Here is a 16,248-nt window from a genome sequence, read left to right on the forward strand (position 1 = left end):
TTGTTTCAGGGTGTGGGAATGCGACTGCGCTGTGAATAGAGAGAGAGAGTGGGGCATGCTACACCACTCATTGGAGAACCCAAAGAGGTGCTGAGAACATAATGGTGGTCCACAGTTCTTTTTTCTTTTTCTTTTCCCCTCTTCTTCCTTATCTTTTTCTTCCTTTTTCTTTCTTTCTCACTCTTTTTCACTACCTGTCTCCCCTCCTCCCTTTTTTCTCAACCTTAGTTTGTGAAACTTTTTCTCACCCCCTGAGATTGCAGTCGGATGCTTCTGTGCACAGTCAGACTACATTCACCAGTGTAATAATGCATACTGCTTGTAGTATTGTAAAGTGTAACACTTTCTCATAACTGCCTTGTTTACGTTTATGTTGGCAGGCATGCCATTAGAGTACATTGGTATTAGACCGAAACTTGATATACGCTGATATAAGATTGTATCCTGACCCTTTTTGTTTTTTCCCTGTATACTGCAAATGATACTTACCTGTCTGTGTGCAACCATGTGATTGTATCTCTATTTTTCTACAATAAACTTGTTTTTGATTTAAAAAAAAAAATATGGGTTTATAGGATTTGCAAATCATAGCATTCTGTTTTTATGTAGATTTTACACAGCATCCCAACTGTTTTGGAATTAGGGTTGTAGAAGGCAGGGACTTGATAGTGTTGTACAGAAGAATAGGATGAGGTCACCTTACAACTTTAAAAATTTAATTTATTTACAATCAAGTAGAATAAAAAAATATATAAAAATAAGGAGGTATGCAAGTATTTTGCATAACTATGGTTTATGGTGCAGTCTGCAATTTGAATTATGCCGCGTACACACAGTTGGAATTTCCGACAAGAAAAGTTTGATGTGAGCTTTTGGTCGGAAATTCCAACAAAAATTTGAGAGCTGTTTCTCAATTTTTCCGACGGGAAATGTTCTTGTAGGAAATTCCTATCGTCTGTATGCAATTCCGACGTGCAAAAAAAACATGCATTGGAATCAATTCGACGCATGCTAGGAATCATAAAAAAAATAAATTCTTGGCTCGTTGTAGTGTTGTACGTCACCACGTTCTTGACGGTCGGAATTTTGTGTGACCGTGTGTGTGCAACACAAGTTTGAGCCAAAATTCAGTTGGAAAAAAATCCACGGTTTTCTTGTCAGAATTTCCGATCGTGTGTATGCGGCATTAGGCAATGTAAGCATCCTGAAAAAGAAAAAGTTAGTGACCACCAAATTAAGGCTTCTTGCGCCATGTTGCTGCTAATACAACTCAGGACAACCTGCCTTTGTAGGTGATCCAAAAAGCATACAAGGAATCTTACTTGTCTAGCAGCGAAGGTTTGGGGGTTGAGGCCCGAACCGATAGCCCCCAGGCCCACGGAAGGGAGCGAGGAGCTTGAGGGAGATAGCTTGTAGCTGGGGGAGGGAGAAAAGGGAGAGCACGGAGCCTCGTCCCCAAGGCACCCGTCTTGATTGGAGAAAGGCAAAGTCAGCTAAAGCCAGTCAGTGGGTGTTGGTTAGTGATGCAGCAGAAGGCAAAGGAAAAGGAGAGAGAGAGAGAGAAATTCTATTGAATGCAAATAAAAGATGTATCAGTGATCTAATCAAGCTTAGGAATTCACCATATTCATTCATATTTTCACAAATAAAAAAAATAAAAAAAAATTACATAAAAAGATCTACATAGGACAGTCAATACCTTCAATCTGCTTAATTTTAATCAGTTACTGGGATTGAATATTAAAAAAGTACCATACACGGGCCAGTCATTTAAAGAGAAGTGGGACCAAAGCTCTTTTGTCCCTACTTCTCCTCAGGATCCTTTTTTTTCTGCACTTCTGTGACCCATATTCAGTCGACAGCAGGCTAAAGCACACTGTTGGCTGACGTCACTTAACCGCTCCAGGCTCTGGCGAGATCCCAACTTTATTGTCGAGAACCACCCAGATGCCTGACCGGCAGCAGGCTCAGCTTTTCTGCACAGTCAAGAGCCTGAGCCAGCCGCTAGCGCCCGCCCCCCAGCCTAGAACTGAACTAAGCAATCAGTGGTCTTTGATCACTCAGTTCTTGGTAGAGAGGCGGCGGGGGGACAGATGCAGCATCGGACTGATGCTGCATCCATCTAGGTGAGCACACCTGTTTTTTTTTCCTGCACTTTTTTAAGTTAGGCCTGGGGAACTAGTGTAAACCATGCCCAGCCAATCTAAATACTCCTTGGCATTACACATGCATGTGTGGTCAGAATAATTCAGCTGTACGGTGGCTGCAGATCCTTTAATTTATAAACCTGTGCTAATTTTTCAACTTGGTGCCAAATATCCAGATTTTACATCAAAGTGTTAAACCTGGAAAAAAGGCAAAAGAAAGGTTTTAACATGCATGAATACTCAAACATCAATAATAAGAATAAAAAAAACATCACACAAAGTCGCGCCATTCTACCGACACAATGCCGGTGTTTTTTTTTTTTTGTCAGCACATACCTCTTAATCCCGATTTTCACCTCACGGCGATCCCGCGGGAGTGGGCGTTCCCAAGCACTGCCTGTGATTGACAGGCTTCCGAACGGCGCATACTGCGTGTCACAGGTTGCCGACAGAACCCGAGCGTCGGTGCGCAGGCGCCGTATAGAGCCGCACCGACGTTCGGGTTTTTTCGGCAACCTGTGACGCGCAGTATGCGCCGTTCGGAAGCCTGTCAATCACAGGCAGTGCTTGGGAACGCCCACTCCCGCGGGATCGCCGTGAGGTGAAAATCGGGATTAAGAGGTATGTGCTGACAAAAAAAAACAAAAAAACACTGGCATTGTGTCGGTAGAATGGCGCGACTTTGTGTGATGTCAAAAAATGTTTTAAAGGGTGAACCTCCGCTTTAAGACCCGGACCATTATGCAGGTTAAAGTGGAGGTTCACCCTAAAAGCAAGTATATACCATTCAATCCAGCATACTTCCAACATGTAGAGTATGCTGGGTTTTTTTCGGTTTACATACTGTAGTATAGGTATTCCCCCCCCCCCCCCGGCTTCCGGGTAGTTAATTTTCGCGGGAGTGGGCATTCCTATTCAGAGACTAAGTGATTGACGTATGACAAAAACACAATAGTTGCTCAGATGCTGCAGGTTTGGAAGAGGGTCAAAGATAAACATCTCCTCTCTTCGCCTACCCCGCCCCTTGCTTCATACCTTGGTGACCCCAGATTTTCAGCTGCCTTCCTTGATATGACCCCATTTAATGACTGGATTGCCAAGTACCTCACCACACTTAAATCATTCACCTCTAACTTGTAATTTCTCCCGTTCTCTTCCCTGCAGGCCAAACATGGTCTTTCCCGCTCTGATCTCCCTCAATACTCACAAATCCGAGTCTTTTTTGCAACATACTTCTCCACACATATCTCCCCCTAGCACCTTATTTGAACACGTCTGCCTTTCAAGCAATAGAGACAAAGGTTTAATATCAGTTTTTAGAACTATCTAAACTCCCTACTTCAACCAGAGAAATCTGGTCCAATGGTACGCTGGGAACTTGAACTTAATTGCTCCTTCCCGGCAGATCAGTGGCTGGATATGATTGAAAATCTTTGAAAGAGGAATCGTGCTGCAGCCTTTAGAGAGACCCCTCTAAATATTTTCACCAGGTGGTATATGACCCCTGCTAAAATCCACTCCTTCTACCCCAATGCCTCCCCGAACTGCTTCAGAGGTTGCCCAGAGGTGGGAAACTATTCCCACATCTTTTGGGACTGTCAATTATTGGAACCTATATGGTTCGCAGTAACAAATAGACTCGAGATCACCCTCAAGAAAAAAATCTCCCTTACCCCTCATATATGTTTATTATATGCCACGGTCCCAGATGTCCCCCCCCCCCCCCCCCTGTATCAGATTGATCCACTCTCTTATCAGCGCTGTACAATGGATGATTGCTTGCAACTGGAAATCACACAACCTTCCATGGCCCCAGGTTGTTTCTAGAATGGAATCCATCAAACTTTCAGAAAGAATTCACCACACTTTATATGATAGCATGCATATTTTCTCTAATAAATGGCTCTACTGGTCTATGCCTTCCTTATAACCTTCCCAATCTCCTATCCTCCAACAATATAGCACTTGGTCTATCTGCCTTCTCCCACTTATCCAATTGATTCTGAGCGCAATATCCTAATATAATTTGTTTTTAGCCTATGTCTTTTTTATATTGATGTACACAGGTAATTACCTTCCCTCCTTGTATGCTCCTTATACCATTACTCCTTTATCATTGACTCCCCTATTTTATAGTCCATGTTCTTGTTTCCTAACTCAATGCACTATATTGTACTGTTTTATTACCTGTCTTCCAAATAAAACTTTTTTGAAAACAAAAAAATAATAATGCTATGGGGCTGGTGTGAAATTTTTTTCAGGGCTGATTTTTATTCCCAATCCGGCCCTGCATATGGCCCACCGCAGTGTCGCCATTTAGGAGCCAGTTTTTTGCCTCAGACTTGCAGGGGCTGTAATGTGAATAAGAGGGGGGGGGGGGAGCAGAGCTGCAGTGGCTGTAATGTGAATAGGGGGAGGGGGACAGAGCTGCAGGGGCTGTAATGTGAATGGGGTGGGGGACAGAGGTGCAGGGGCTGTAATGTGAATAGGGAGGAAGGGGACAGAGCAGCAAGGGCTGTAATTCAAATGGGGAGGGGGTAGAGCTGCAGGGGCTGTAATGTAAATGGGGGGGGGGGGGGGCGGGGCGGCAATGTAATTGGGGGGTAAAGCTGCAGGGGCTGTAATGTGAATGGGGGGGCACAGAGCTACAGGGATTGTAATGTGAATGGGTGGGTCAGAGCTGCAGGGGCTGTAATGTGAATGGGGAGCAGAGCTGCAGGGGCTGCAATGTAAATGGGGCAGAGCTGCAGGGGCAGTAATGTTAATGGGGGAAAACAGCAGCAGGGGCTGTAATGTAAATTGGGGAGAGACTGTAATGTGAATGGGAGACAGAGCTGCAAGGGCTGTAATGTGAATATGTGTGTGGGGGGGGGGGGCAGAGTGTCAGGGGCTCCCCCATTCACAATACAGCCCCTTCATCTCTGCCCCCCCCCATTCACATTACAGTCCCTGCAGCTCTTCCCCCCCTTATTCACATTACAGCCCCTGTAGCTCTGCCCCCCCCCCCCATTTACATTACAGCAAGGGCTGTAATGCAAATGGGGGGTAGAGCTGCAGGGGCTGTAATGTAAATGGGGGGGGGGGGCAGAGCTGCATGGACTGTAATGTGAATTGGGGAATATAGCTTGAAGGGACTGTAATGTGAATGGGGGGGGGGGGGGACAGAGCTGCAGGGGCTGTAATGTGAATGGGGGGAACAGAGCTGCAGGGACTGTAATGTGAATGGGGGGGGGGGGGGGTAGAGCTACAGGGACTGAATTATGAATGAGGGGGAAAAAAAGCTGCAGGGGCTGTAATGTGAATGGGTGGGAGGAGCTGCAGGGGCTGCATTGTGATTGGGAGGACAGAATTGCAGGGGCTGTATTGTGATTGGGAGGACAGAGCTGAAAGGGCTGTACTGTAAATGGGGGACAGACTTGCAAGAGCTGTAATGTGAATAAGGGGGAGCAGAGCTGCAGGGACTGTAATGTGAATAACGGGGGGGGGGGGGGCAGAGCTGCAGAGGCTGTAATGTGAATAGGGGTCCGGAGCTGCAGGGGCTGTAATGTGAATGGGGGGGGGGAGCTGCAGGGGCTGCAATGTGAATGGGCGGCGAGCTGCAGGGGCTGTAATGTAAATGGGGGGGGGGAGCTAAAGGGGCTGTAATTTAAATTTGGGGGGGGGGGGAGCTGCAGGGGCTGTAAAGTGAATGGCGGGGACAGACTTTCAGGAGCTGTAATTTGAATGGGGGGGGGGGGGGTCGGGACAGAGCCGTTTTACTCACGCTCTCTGCTCCGTGCCCAAGCAAGGTAGGAGAGTGATGGGGCAGAGTGTCAGGGGCTGTATTGTGAACGGGGGGAGCTGCAATGTGAATTTGGGGGGGGGGGGGGCTGAAATGTGAATGGGGGGACAGACTTGCAGGAGCTGTAATGCGAATAAGGGGAGCAGAGCTGCAGGGACTGTAATGTGAATAAGGGTGGCAGAGCTGCAGGGGCTGTAATGTGAATGGGGTGGGAGGAGCTGCATTGTGATTGGGAGGACAGAACTGCAGGGGCTGTATTGTGATTGGGAGGACAGAGCTGAAAGGGCTGTACTGTAAATAGGGGACAGACTTACAAGAGCTGTAATGTGAATAAGGGGGGAGCAGAGCTACAGGGACTGTAATGTGAATGAGGGGAAAAAAAGCTGCAGGGGCTGTAATGTGAATGGGTGGGAGAAGCTGCAGGGGCTGTATTGTGATTGGGAGGACAGAGCTGAAAGGGCTGTAATGTAAATGGGGGACAAACTTGCAAGAGCTGTAATGTGAATAAGGGGGGAGCAGAGCTGCAGGGACTGTAATGTGAACAGGGGGGGGGGCAGAGCTGCAGGGGCTGTAATGTGAATAGGGGTCCGGAGCTGCAGGGGCTGTAATGTAAATGGGGGGGGGAGCTGCAGGGGCTGTAAAGTGAATGGCGGGGACAGACTTTCAGGAATTGTAATTTGAATGGGGGGGGGGGGGGCACAGAGCTGTTTTACTCACGCTCTCTGCTCCGTGCCCAAGCAAGGTAGGAGAGTGATGGGGCAGAGTGTCAGGGGCTGTAATGTGAACGGGGGGGGAGAGCTGCAATGTGAATTGGGGGGGGGGCTGCAATGTGAATGGGGGGACAGACTTGCAGGGGCTGTAATGTTAATAAGGGGAGCAGAGCTGCAGGGACTGTAATGCGAATAAGGGGGGGCAGAGCTGCAGGGGCTGTAATGTGAATGGGGTGGGGGGACAGAGCTGCAAGGGCTGTAACGTGAATGAGGGGTGGGGGAACAGAGCTGCAGGGGCTGTAACGTGAATAGGGGGGAAGGGGACAGAGCAGCAAGGGCTGTAATGCAAATGGGGGGGCAGAGCTGCAGGGGCTGTAATGTAAATGGGGGGGGGCAAAGCTCCAATGTGATTGGGGGGTAGTGCTACAGGGCTGTTATGTGAATGGGGGGGGGGGACAGAGCTGCAGGGACTGTAACGTGAATAAGGGGGGGCAGAGCTGCAGGGACTGTAATGCGAAGGGGGGGCAGAGCTGCAGGGGCTGTAATGTGAATGGGGTGGGGGGACAGAGCTGCAAGGGCTGTAACGTGAATGAGGGGTGGGGCAACAGAGCTGCAGGGGCTGTAATGTGAGTGGGGGGTGAGGGGACAGAGCTGCAGGGGCTGTAACGTGAATAGGGGGGAGGGGACGGAGCAGCAAGGGCTGTAATGCAAATGGGGGGGCAGAGCTGCCGGGGCTGTAATGTAAATGGGGGGGGCAAAGCTGCAATGTGATTGGGGGGTAGTGCTGCAGGGGCTGTAATGTGAATGTGGGGGGAACAGAGCTGCCAGAGACTGTAATGTGAATGGGGGGGGGGGGGGGCACAGAGCTACAGGGACTGTAATGCGAATGGGTGAATGGGGGGGGGGGGGAGTCAGAGCTGCAGGGACTGTAATGTGAATGGGGGGCAGAGCTGCAAAGGCTGTAATGTGAATGTGGGGGGGGGGCAGAGCTGCAAGAGCTGTAATGTGAATGGGGTGGGGGGGGCAGAGCTGCAAGGGCTGTAATGAAAATGGGGGGGCAGAGCTGCAGGGGCTGTACTGTAAATGGTGGGGCAGAGCTGCAATGTGATTTAGTTAATAAGGGAAAACTGCAGCATGGGCTGTAATGTAAATGGGTGGAGGGACTGTAATGTGAATGGGGGACAGAGCTGCAGGGGCTGTAATGTGAATGTGGGGGGGGGGGGGCAGAGCTGCAAGAGCTGTAATGTGAATGGGGTGGGGGGGGGCAGAGCTGCAAGGGCTGTAATGAAAATGGGGGGGCAGAGCTGCAGGGGCTGTACTGTAAATGGTGGGGCAGAGCTGCAATGTGATTGGGGGGGCAGAGCTGCAGGGACTAATGTGAATGGGTGGGGGGACAAAGCTGCAGGGGCTGTAATGTGAATAGTGAGGAGAACAGAGCTCCTCCACCCCATTCACATTACAGCCCCTGCAGCTCTGCCCCCCACCTTATTCACATTACAGCAAGTCTGTCCCCCATTCACATTACAGCTCCCCCCCATTCACATTACAGCTCCTGCCGCTCTGCCCCATCACTCTCCTACCTTGCTTGGACATGGAGCAGAGTGCGCAAGCAAGAAAGCTCTGTCCCCCTATGCACATTACAGCCCCTGCAGCTCTGCCCCCCCCTATTTACGTCACAGGCCCCGCCTACCGCATATGTACTGCGTCAGGCCGGCTCTATTGCACAAAGCGATGCACCTGTACGCCGTTGTGGCAATACTGGGGGGCGTGCCACCAGAGGCGCAATCGCGCACTGATTGGACGCAGGGTATGCCAATCAGCGGGTCCTGTAGACACGATGTTCGATGGCCACCTGTGATCGTTCCTGGAAGAAGCAGAACGGGGATGTAAACAAGGCAGATCACCATTCTGACAGGGAGGTTTTGTGCTAAGCAGGAACACCAATCTCTGTCTTCACCCAGTTAGAGCAACACGCCCCCCCCCCCCCAGTTAGCAAGCACTCCCTAGGAACACATTTAACTCTTTGATCGCCCCTATGTTAACTCCCTGCCAGTGATATTAGTACAGTAACAGTGCATATTTTTAGCATTAGAAATTATTACACTGTATTAGTGTCACTGGTCCTCAAAAAAAGTGTCAGAAGTGTCAGTTAGATGTCCGATTCATTCACCACAATGTTGCAGTCCTGCTAAAAATCATCGATCGTCACCATTACTGGAAAAAAAATCCCCAAAAATATCCTATTGTTTGTAGACGTTATAACCAATCAATATATTCTTATTATTTTTATTTTTCAAAGGTAAAAAAAATCCTATGGAATACATATTGTCTTAAATTGAAAAAGAAATTGTATTTTTTCATTTTTTTAACAGCCTCGACCAGGGGGCGGTCCCTCCGGTCATAACCCCTCACCCTGCAGCATGCAGCTCAGTTCGTCAAAAAGCAGTACAAACTTAAAAAGGAGGGGTGGGTGCTGTGTCCGTCCATGGACGACAGAAAGGGATTTTACGGCGAGTACAAAAAAATCCTATTTTCTCTTATCGTCCATGGACGGACACAGCTCCTTAAATCTGGACATGTAGGACGTCCCCAAGCAGTGTCAGAAAAATGAGGGGTGGGAACAGTAATCAAAAGAAGACTTAACTTCACCCCAAACAAACAGAGCTCCTCAACGGAGGAGTTGCAACCTCAAACAGTCGCCTGCAAAACCTTGCGACCAAAGGAAGCATCCGAAGATGCACTCACATCAACCTTGTAAAACTTTGAAAAAGTGTGAACAGACGACCAGGTCGCCGCCTTACACACCTGTAAGACAGATGCTTGATGTCGGAAAGCCCAGGAAGCACCAATTGCCCTGGTCCAATGCGCCGTGACAGGAAAGGGAGGCGCCCACCCCTTAGGGGCACAGGCCTGGATGACGGTCTGCCTGATCCACCTAGAAATGGTGGCAGACGAGACCACCAGGCCCTTCTGTGGACCAGACACCGACACAAACAGTAAATCAGATCTCCGGGACGGAGTCGTATCCGACAGGTACACCCGTACCACGTCCAAAGTATGTAGCGCAACCTCCTTGGGATGCGACGGCCGAGGACACAAGGATGGAAGTACAATGTCCTTGTTTAGGTGAAAAGCCCAAACTACCTTATAAAGCAGGGGTGCCCAACCTTTTGAAGAGCGAGGGCCACTTAAGCAACTTGGTAACCAGTCAAACCAGTCACGGGCCACAATCAGCGGCGCAGACGGACGACAGGTCACGGCTACTCTATAGGCCCTCAGATCCACCCAGATGGAAGGGGACAAATGTTTTTCGGATTGGAGGTAGACGGGCGTAAACGGACATCTGTAGAGGTGAATTGAGGGTCCCATTCGGGTCGGGCTGATCGTGTGAAAAGGGCCTAAGACTGCTTTCACACTGATGTGCTGCGTGTTTATCCTGCGTGCTAGCTGAACTTTGCCATAGACTCCGCCTGTGGCAAAAGCTGGCGCTGTAGAGGAAGCATCAGCTTATGGGGCTCTGCTCCGCAGTCGATTTCTTCCTCTACCACCATGCTTCATATCACAACACTGATGCTGCGGTATGGCGGGTCGGCAACCTGCGATCTTTGCATGCCAACACGCCATTCCAGAGCAGGAGGTCGCGAGCCACATCAGAGGGCTCCGCGGGCCACCAGTTATAAAAGGAAAGAGGGCTACTGCATTATTCTTATGGAGGACCAAGTAAGGTGACTTGCAAGACAAGGCCACCAATTCTGAAACCCTTCTGACCGATGTAATGGCAACTAGAAAAGCAACTTTCTGAGAAAGCGTTAAAAGAGGAATCTCCCTGATGTTCTCAAAGGGAGGTTCCTTAAGTACCGAGAGCACCAGATTCAAGTCCCACGGAGGAAGCGGTGGTCTAAATCGGGGGAATCACGTGTCGGACCCCTGTACATATGTACTAACCAGAGAGTGAGCTGCCAGGGGCCGTTGGAAGAAGACAGCCAAGGCTGAAATCTGCCCCTTAATAGTGCTTAAGGCAAGTTTCTGATCCACTCCGTGCTGTAAGAACAGCAGGATCCAAGAAACCGAATAGTGCTGTGGGCGCCAAGCCATCTCTTCACACATAGAGATGTATGCCTTCCAGGTGCGATGGTAGATCTTCCAGGAAGAAGATTTCAGGGCCCTCAACATGGTGGAGATCACCGAATCCGACAGACCACGGTCCCTTAGTACCTGGCTTTCATTAAAGCCAGCGACTGTAAAGCAGGATGAAGTATTGGACCTTGAGACAAAAGGTCCTCCCGCATTGGCAGACGCCAAGGAGCGCCTGCTACCAGCCTCACGAGGTCGGTGTACCATGGACGCCGGTGCCAGTCTGGGGCGATTAGAATCACTGGCAACCCCTCGGCCTCCACTCTGCAGAGCAGACCAGGAAACAATTTCATTGAGGGAAAGGCATAAATTAGCCGATACTGACCCCATGGAGCCACCAACGCGTCTGCCCAGGGATCCCTGGACCTGGCCACAAACCTTGACACCTTGCGATTGAGTCGAGAGGCCAGGAGATCTACATCTGGTGTGCCCCATTTCTGACAAAGGAGTTGAAAAACTTCCGGGTGCAACGACCATTCCCCTTGGTCCAGCATCTGGCGACTCAGATAGTCCGCCCGAAATGTAAACAGCCGATATAGCCGGTACGCTCCTTTAGGCCCATCTTAGAATGTGAACGACGCTTCGGCTGAGCTCCTTGTTCCTCCCTGGTGGTTAACATAAGCCACCACCGTGGCGTTATCCAACTGGATCCTGACGGGACGCCCTTGAAGTCTCTGCGACCACTTGGAGAGGCACAGTCTGATCGCTCGAAACTCAAGGACATTGATCGGTAGGAGAGATTCTTCCAGAGTCCCTGGGCCGACTGAACCCCCCAGACTCCCCCCCCAACTGGTCAGGCTGGCGTCCATCATGATTACAGTCCAGTGGAAAGGAAGGAAAGACTTCCCGGACTGAAGTCCAGGGGATGTCAGCCACTAAGTCAAAGAGGCCCTGACTAGGCGACTTACCTAAATTTGAAGATCCAGAGACAATGAGGACTCTCATACAGAAACAACCATTTGCGGATGTTAAAGACCTCACAATTTCTCTGCAGGGAGAAAAACTCTCGCCTCTGATGAGTCCAGAATCAGCCCCAGGTATTCTAGGCACTGAGTCAGAACCAACATCGATCTCTGGAGGTTCAATATCCATCCAAAGTCTTGAAGAGTCTGACTGGCTATAGACACGTCCTCCTCTAATTCTGAGCTGGAAGCAGCTCTCAGAAGAAGATCGTCTAAGTAACCTACGACGGCAACGCCTCGCTGTCTCAGCAAATCTAGAATCGGAGGGAGCACCTTGGTGAAAACTCTTGGTGCTGATGCTAGGCCAAAGGGGAGAGCCACAGTCAGGGCAGTCCTACGAGACGGTAGGAGAGGAAGATTTGAGGGAAACAATCTGTTTGGTGGACAAAAAAGAAACTCGATCTTGTACCCTGAAGAGACCACTTCTCAAACCCACTGGTCAGAAAGCAGGAAGGTCCAGCGAGCTGTGAACCTGCGAAGACGTCCCCCCACCCAAGTATCGTGTGGGGCAAAACTTCATGCGGAAGCCGATTTGTTTGCGGGCTTGGATTGCTTGCGCACCCAGGGACGCTTCTGTCCCCCAGTTGAGCCTTTATCGGCTTGGGCCCTGACTGATGAAAATACAGATTTTGTGCGGGGAAGGAAGGCCCCGGCTTACGGGGCGGCCCTTTACCCTTGGAGGACTGAGGTAGAAGTGTGCTCTTACCTCCAGTGACATCCTTAATAATGTCGTCCAGTGAAGCACCAAAGAGCCTCCCACCTTTGAAAGGCAAATCTGTCAGAGCTTTCTTAGAAGCTTGGTCAGCGGACCAGCATTTCAGCCATATCAGGCGGTGCAAGATCACCACGGATACAGAGGCCCAGGAGATTAAAGGCGTCGCATCCAGGATTGCATCACATACGTACACCAGACCCTGCACCTGCTGGTCGGCCAGTGTCACAATTTCCTGTGGGAGCTGATGCTCCACCACTGCCTGGTGAAAGAGTTTAGCCCATTCAGTGGAGTGTCTGAGACACCAAAGTCACAGCCACTAACGGCCGCAACGCTGACCCCAGCATGGCGAACACAGTCTGAGTCACCGCTTCGGATGTCCTATATATATATATATATATATATATATATATATATATACACACACACATATACATATATACACACATCATATAGCATATGAATGTGTATATATATATATATATATATATATATATATATATATATATATATATATATATATATATATATATATATATATATATATATATATATATTATTCTACCTGCATTAAAATGCTATTATTAAAGTCATTTTTAAATCATTTGTAATTTATTAGTAAAAAAAAAAAAAAAATTGTAAACCCTAAAATATGGTTTTACCCATGGACTGTTCTATTACAGTTATACAGGGTTTATATTTGTATACTTTATTAAAAAAAAAATAATAAAAATGGTTATAAATGTATTTTTCATTTATATGAATGGTGTATAGCTGCATTACATATGTGGGATTCCATTTATTTACTATACGCCATTCACATTTAAATAGGCACATGTATGATCTTTAAATATTGATAAAAATAATGTTTTTTAATAATTAGGTTAATGTATATTGTTTGGTGGGAATGTAACTTTATTATTTTATGTGGTGTATAATGTGTGCTGATCGTGTTCAACTTTTGTATTTTTCACTTCCTCATACTGTAATCCTGGTACATCACGCGAGATTACAGTGAGAGGAGCCGTTCTCAGGAGTTCCCGGTGTTTGTAGATCGCTTCTCATTTCAACATATGGTCAAACATAAACACTTAATTTGTATGCAATCGGGCAGGCCCTTGCACTACAAGGTTGAAGGTAAATCTAAAGAAAATTGAATAAGAAAATTGTATGGTGTATGGCCCGCCTATTGCAACTCATAAATGGATCAGAGAGAAAGTGACCCAATTCCCTCAGCCGCACATGTGGATGAGGGAATCCTCCCGCTAAGCTATTGTGTTCTGACAACAGGGAGACTCCCCCAGAGTACACTGATCAACATTGCAGGCTATAGCCTTTACAACTAGGATAGATGTAAATCTCAATGTAAATCATCACTTCTACCAGAAATTATGGTGTTTTGTGTAGTTAAAGTGGTTGTAAAGGCACAAGGTTTTTTACCTTCTCGATCCAGCGATGTCCACGAGACCCATGCCTCTCCTGGGACTCGCACCCTTGATTGGCTTTTGGCAGCAGCGAGAGCCATTGGCTTGCGCTGCTCTCAATTATCGCCAGCGATATCAGGAAATGGAGGGGGCAGGGCCGAGCCACGGCTCTGTGTGTGAGTGAAAACACAGAGCAGTAGTGTGCCTGCTTGCATGCCCCCACAGCAAGTTGCGGAGAACCAGCATCTGACCAGAGAAGAGGAGTATGCGGGGTGCTCCGTGCAAAACTATGACACAGAGCAGGCAAGTATAACATGTTTGTTTCTGGGGTTTATTTTTTTAAACAAGGCTGTAATGTCGCTTTAAAGTTAAACCACAGGCACTAAACAATAAAAATTAGGAATACACACCTTCTCAAAATAAGGCCCGCTGTCTGCGGCTCCCATCTCTTTGGAATTGGGCAGACGGAAACTGGACCGGTCCTTCCGCATCATGTCATTAAAGTCCCCGAGATTAACTCCCCTCTTGTCTGCCTCAAACTTCTTTTCTGGAAGGACACCTGTGGGTAAAGCAAAATAATATATATTTTATACTTCATAAAATCTATTTCTTGAAGTCCACCGAGACACACAAGAATCTAGCAATTCTTAGACATTTCGTTTTTTTTTACTGCATACACAGATTGGGACACAGGATAGTATCCTGAAACAGGGGGACATCTAAAAGCAGTTTAATATAGGGGTGGACAACAGGAAACAAAAGGCTACCAGGCTCACAAGGCACAAATTGACAAGTTAACAAGGGTGGCACAAGAAAGTCTACAACCGCACCTGAAGGAGTTTATGACCAAAGCAGACATCAGCTAAAGCTTGAACCACCAACTGGCAAAACTTTAAAATGTGTGAATAGGTAGCAGCCTTTCGAATCTGAGCAGCAGATGCCCGATGCCGATAAGCCCATGAAGCACTAACTGACATAGGTAAATGCGCTTTGACTGGAAAGGGGGAAACCCTGCCCTGAGGTCATAAGCTTAAATGACGAACTGATACATACAGGGGGTGGTATAGAAAAGACTCTCTCCCCCTTACAATAATAAAATGTTGTTGCTTTGTAGCCTGAAAGAAAGACAGACAACATTTTTGTTTTATCCAGTTGTATTTACTTAGAGCAACTTATAACATCCAAGTACATTTTTTTGAAAAATGTTCACCCCCACCCCCTCCTAAAAAAAATAATCTCAATGGCACACAAAGCAATAGACTTTTAACTGATCAGCTATATTAATTTTGATTATTTGGGCATGAAAATAGCTTTCCTGGAGCATTTCAGTCCCTGGTAGTGCAACTGAACCAACAATCAACTATGAGTGGCAAGGTATGGTGAAAAGATCTCCGGGATAAAGTAGAAGCACAGTGAAGTATACAGGGAGTGCAGAATTATTAGGCAAATGAGTATTTTGACCACATCATCCTCTTTATGCATGTTGTCTTACTCCAAGCTGTATAGGCTCGAAAGCCTACTACCAATTAAGCATATTAGGTGATGTGCATCTCTGTAATGAGAAGGTGTGTGGTCTAATGACATCAACACCCTATATCAGGTGTGCATAATTATTAGGCAACTTCCTTTCCTTTGGCAAAATGGGTCAAAAGAAGGACTTGACAGGCTCAGAAAAGTCAAAAATAGTGAGATATCTTGCAGAGGGATGCAGCACTCTTAAAATTGCAAAGCTTCTGAAGCGTGATCATCGAACAATCAAGCGTTTCATTCAAAATAGTCAACAGGGTCGCAAGAAGCGTGTGGAAAAACCAAGGCGCAAAATAACTGCCCATGAACTGAGAAAAGTCAAGCGTGCAGCTGCCAAGATGCCACTTGCCACCAGTTTGGCCATATTTCAGAGCTGCAACATCACTGGAGTGCCCAAAAGCACAAGGTGTGCAATACTCAGAGACATGGCCAAGGTAAGAAAGGCTGAAAGACGACCACCACTGAACAAGACACACAAGCTGAAACGTCAAGACTGGGCCAAGAAATATCTCAAGACTGATTTTTCTAAGGTTTTATGGACTGATGAAATGAGAGTGAGTCTTGATGGGCCAGATGGATGGGCCCGTGGCTGGATTGGTAAAGGGCAGAGAGCTCCAGTCCGACTCAGACGCCAGCAAGGTGGAGGTGGAGTACTGGTTTGGGCTGGTATCATCAAAGATGAGCTTGTAGGGCCTTTTCGGGTTGAGGATGGAGTCAAGCTCAACTCCCAGTCCTACTGCCAGTTTCTGGAAGACACCTTCTTCAGTGCTCCACCATTATTATTTTTCACCATTTATCTACACATCATGGACTCACATTTTTTTGTTTATATTTATGTGTGTTTAACATAG

The 16,248-nt window shown here is 47.7% G+C and overlaps 1 protein-coding gene across 1 annotated transcript in view; it reads right to left on the minus strand.

The window, feature by feature from the left end:
* Window positions 1-16,248, minus strand: part of TNRC6B (trinucleotide repeat containing adaptor 6B) — a 512,528-nt gene that overhangs the window by 182,448 nt on the left and 313,832 nt on the right. Inside the window, 2 exon segments of the mRNA XM_040359579.1 lie at window positions 1,323-1,493; window positions 14,281-14,429. Coding sequence (XP_040215513.1) covers window positions 1,323-1,493; window positions 14,281-14,429 — 320 coding nt within the window.

Source organism: Rana temporaria, chromosome 7 (assembly GCF_905171775.1).
Source record: "Rana temporaria chromosome 7, aRanTem1.1, whole genome shotgun sequence".
NCBI classification, from domain to species: Eukaryota; Metazoa; Chordata; class Amphibia; order Anura; family Ranidae; genus Rana; species Rana temporaria.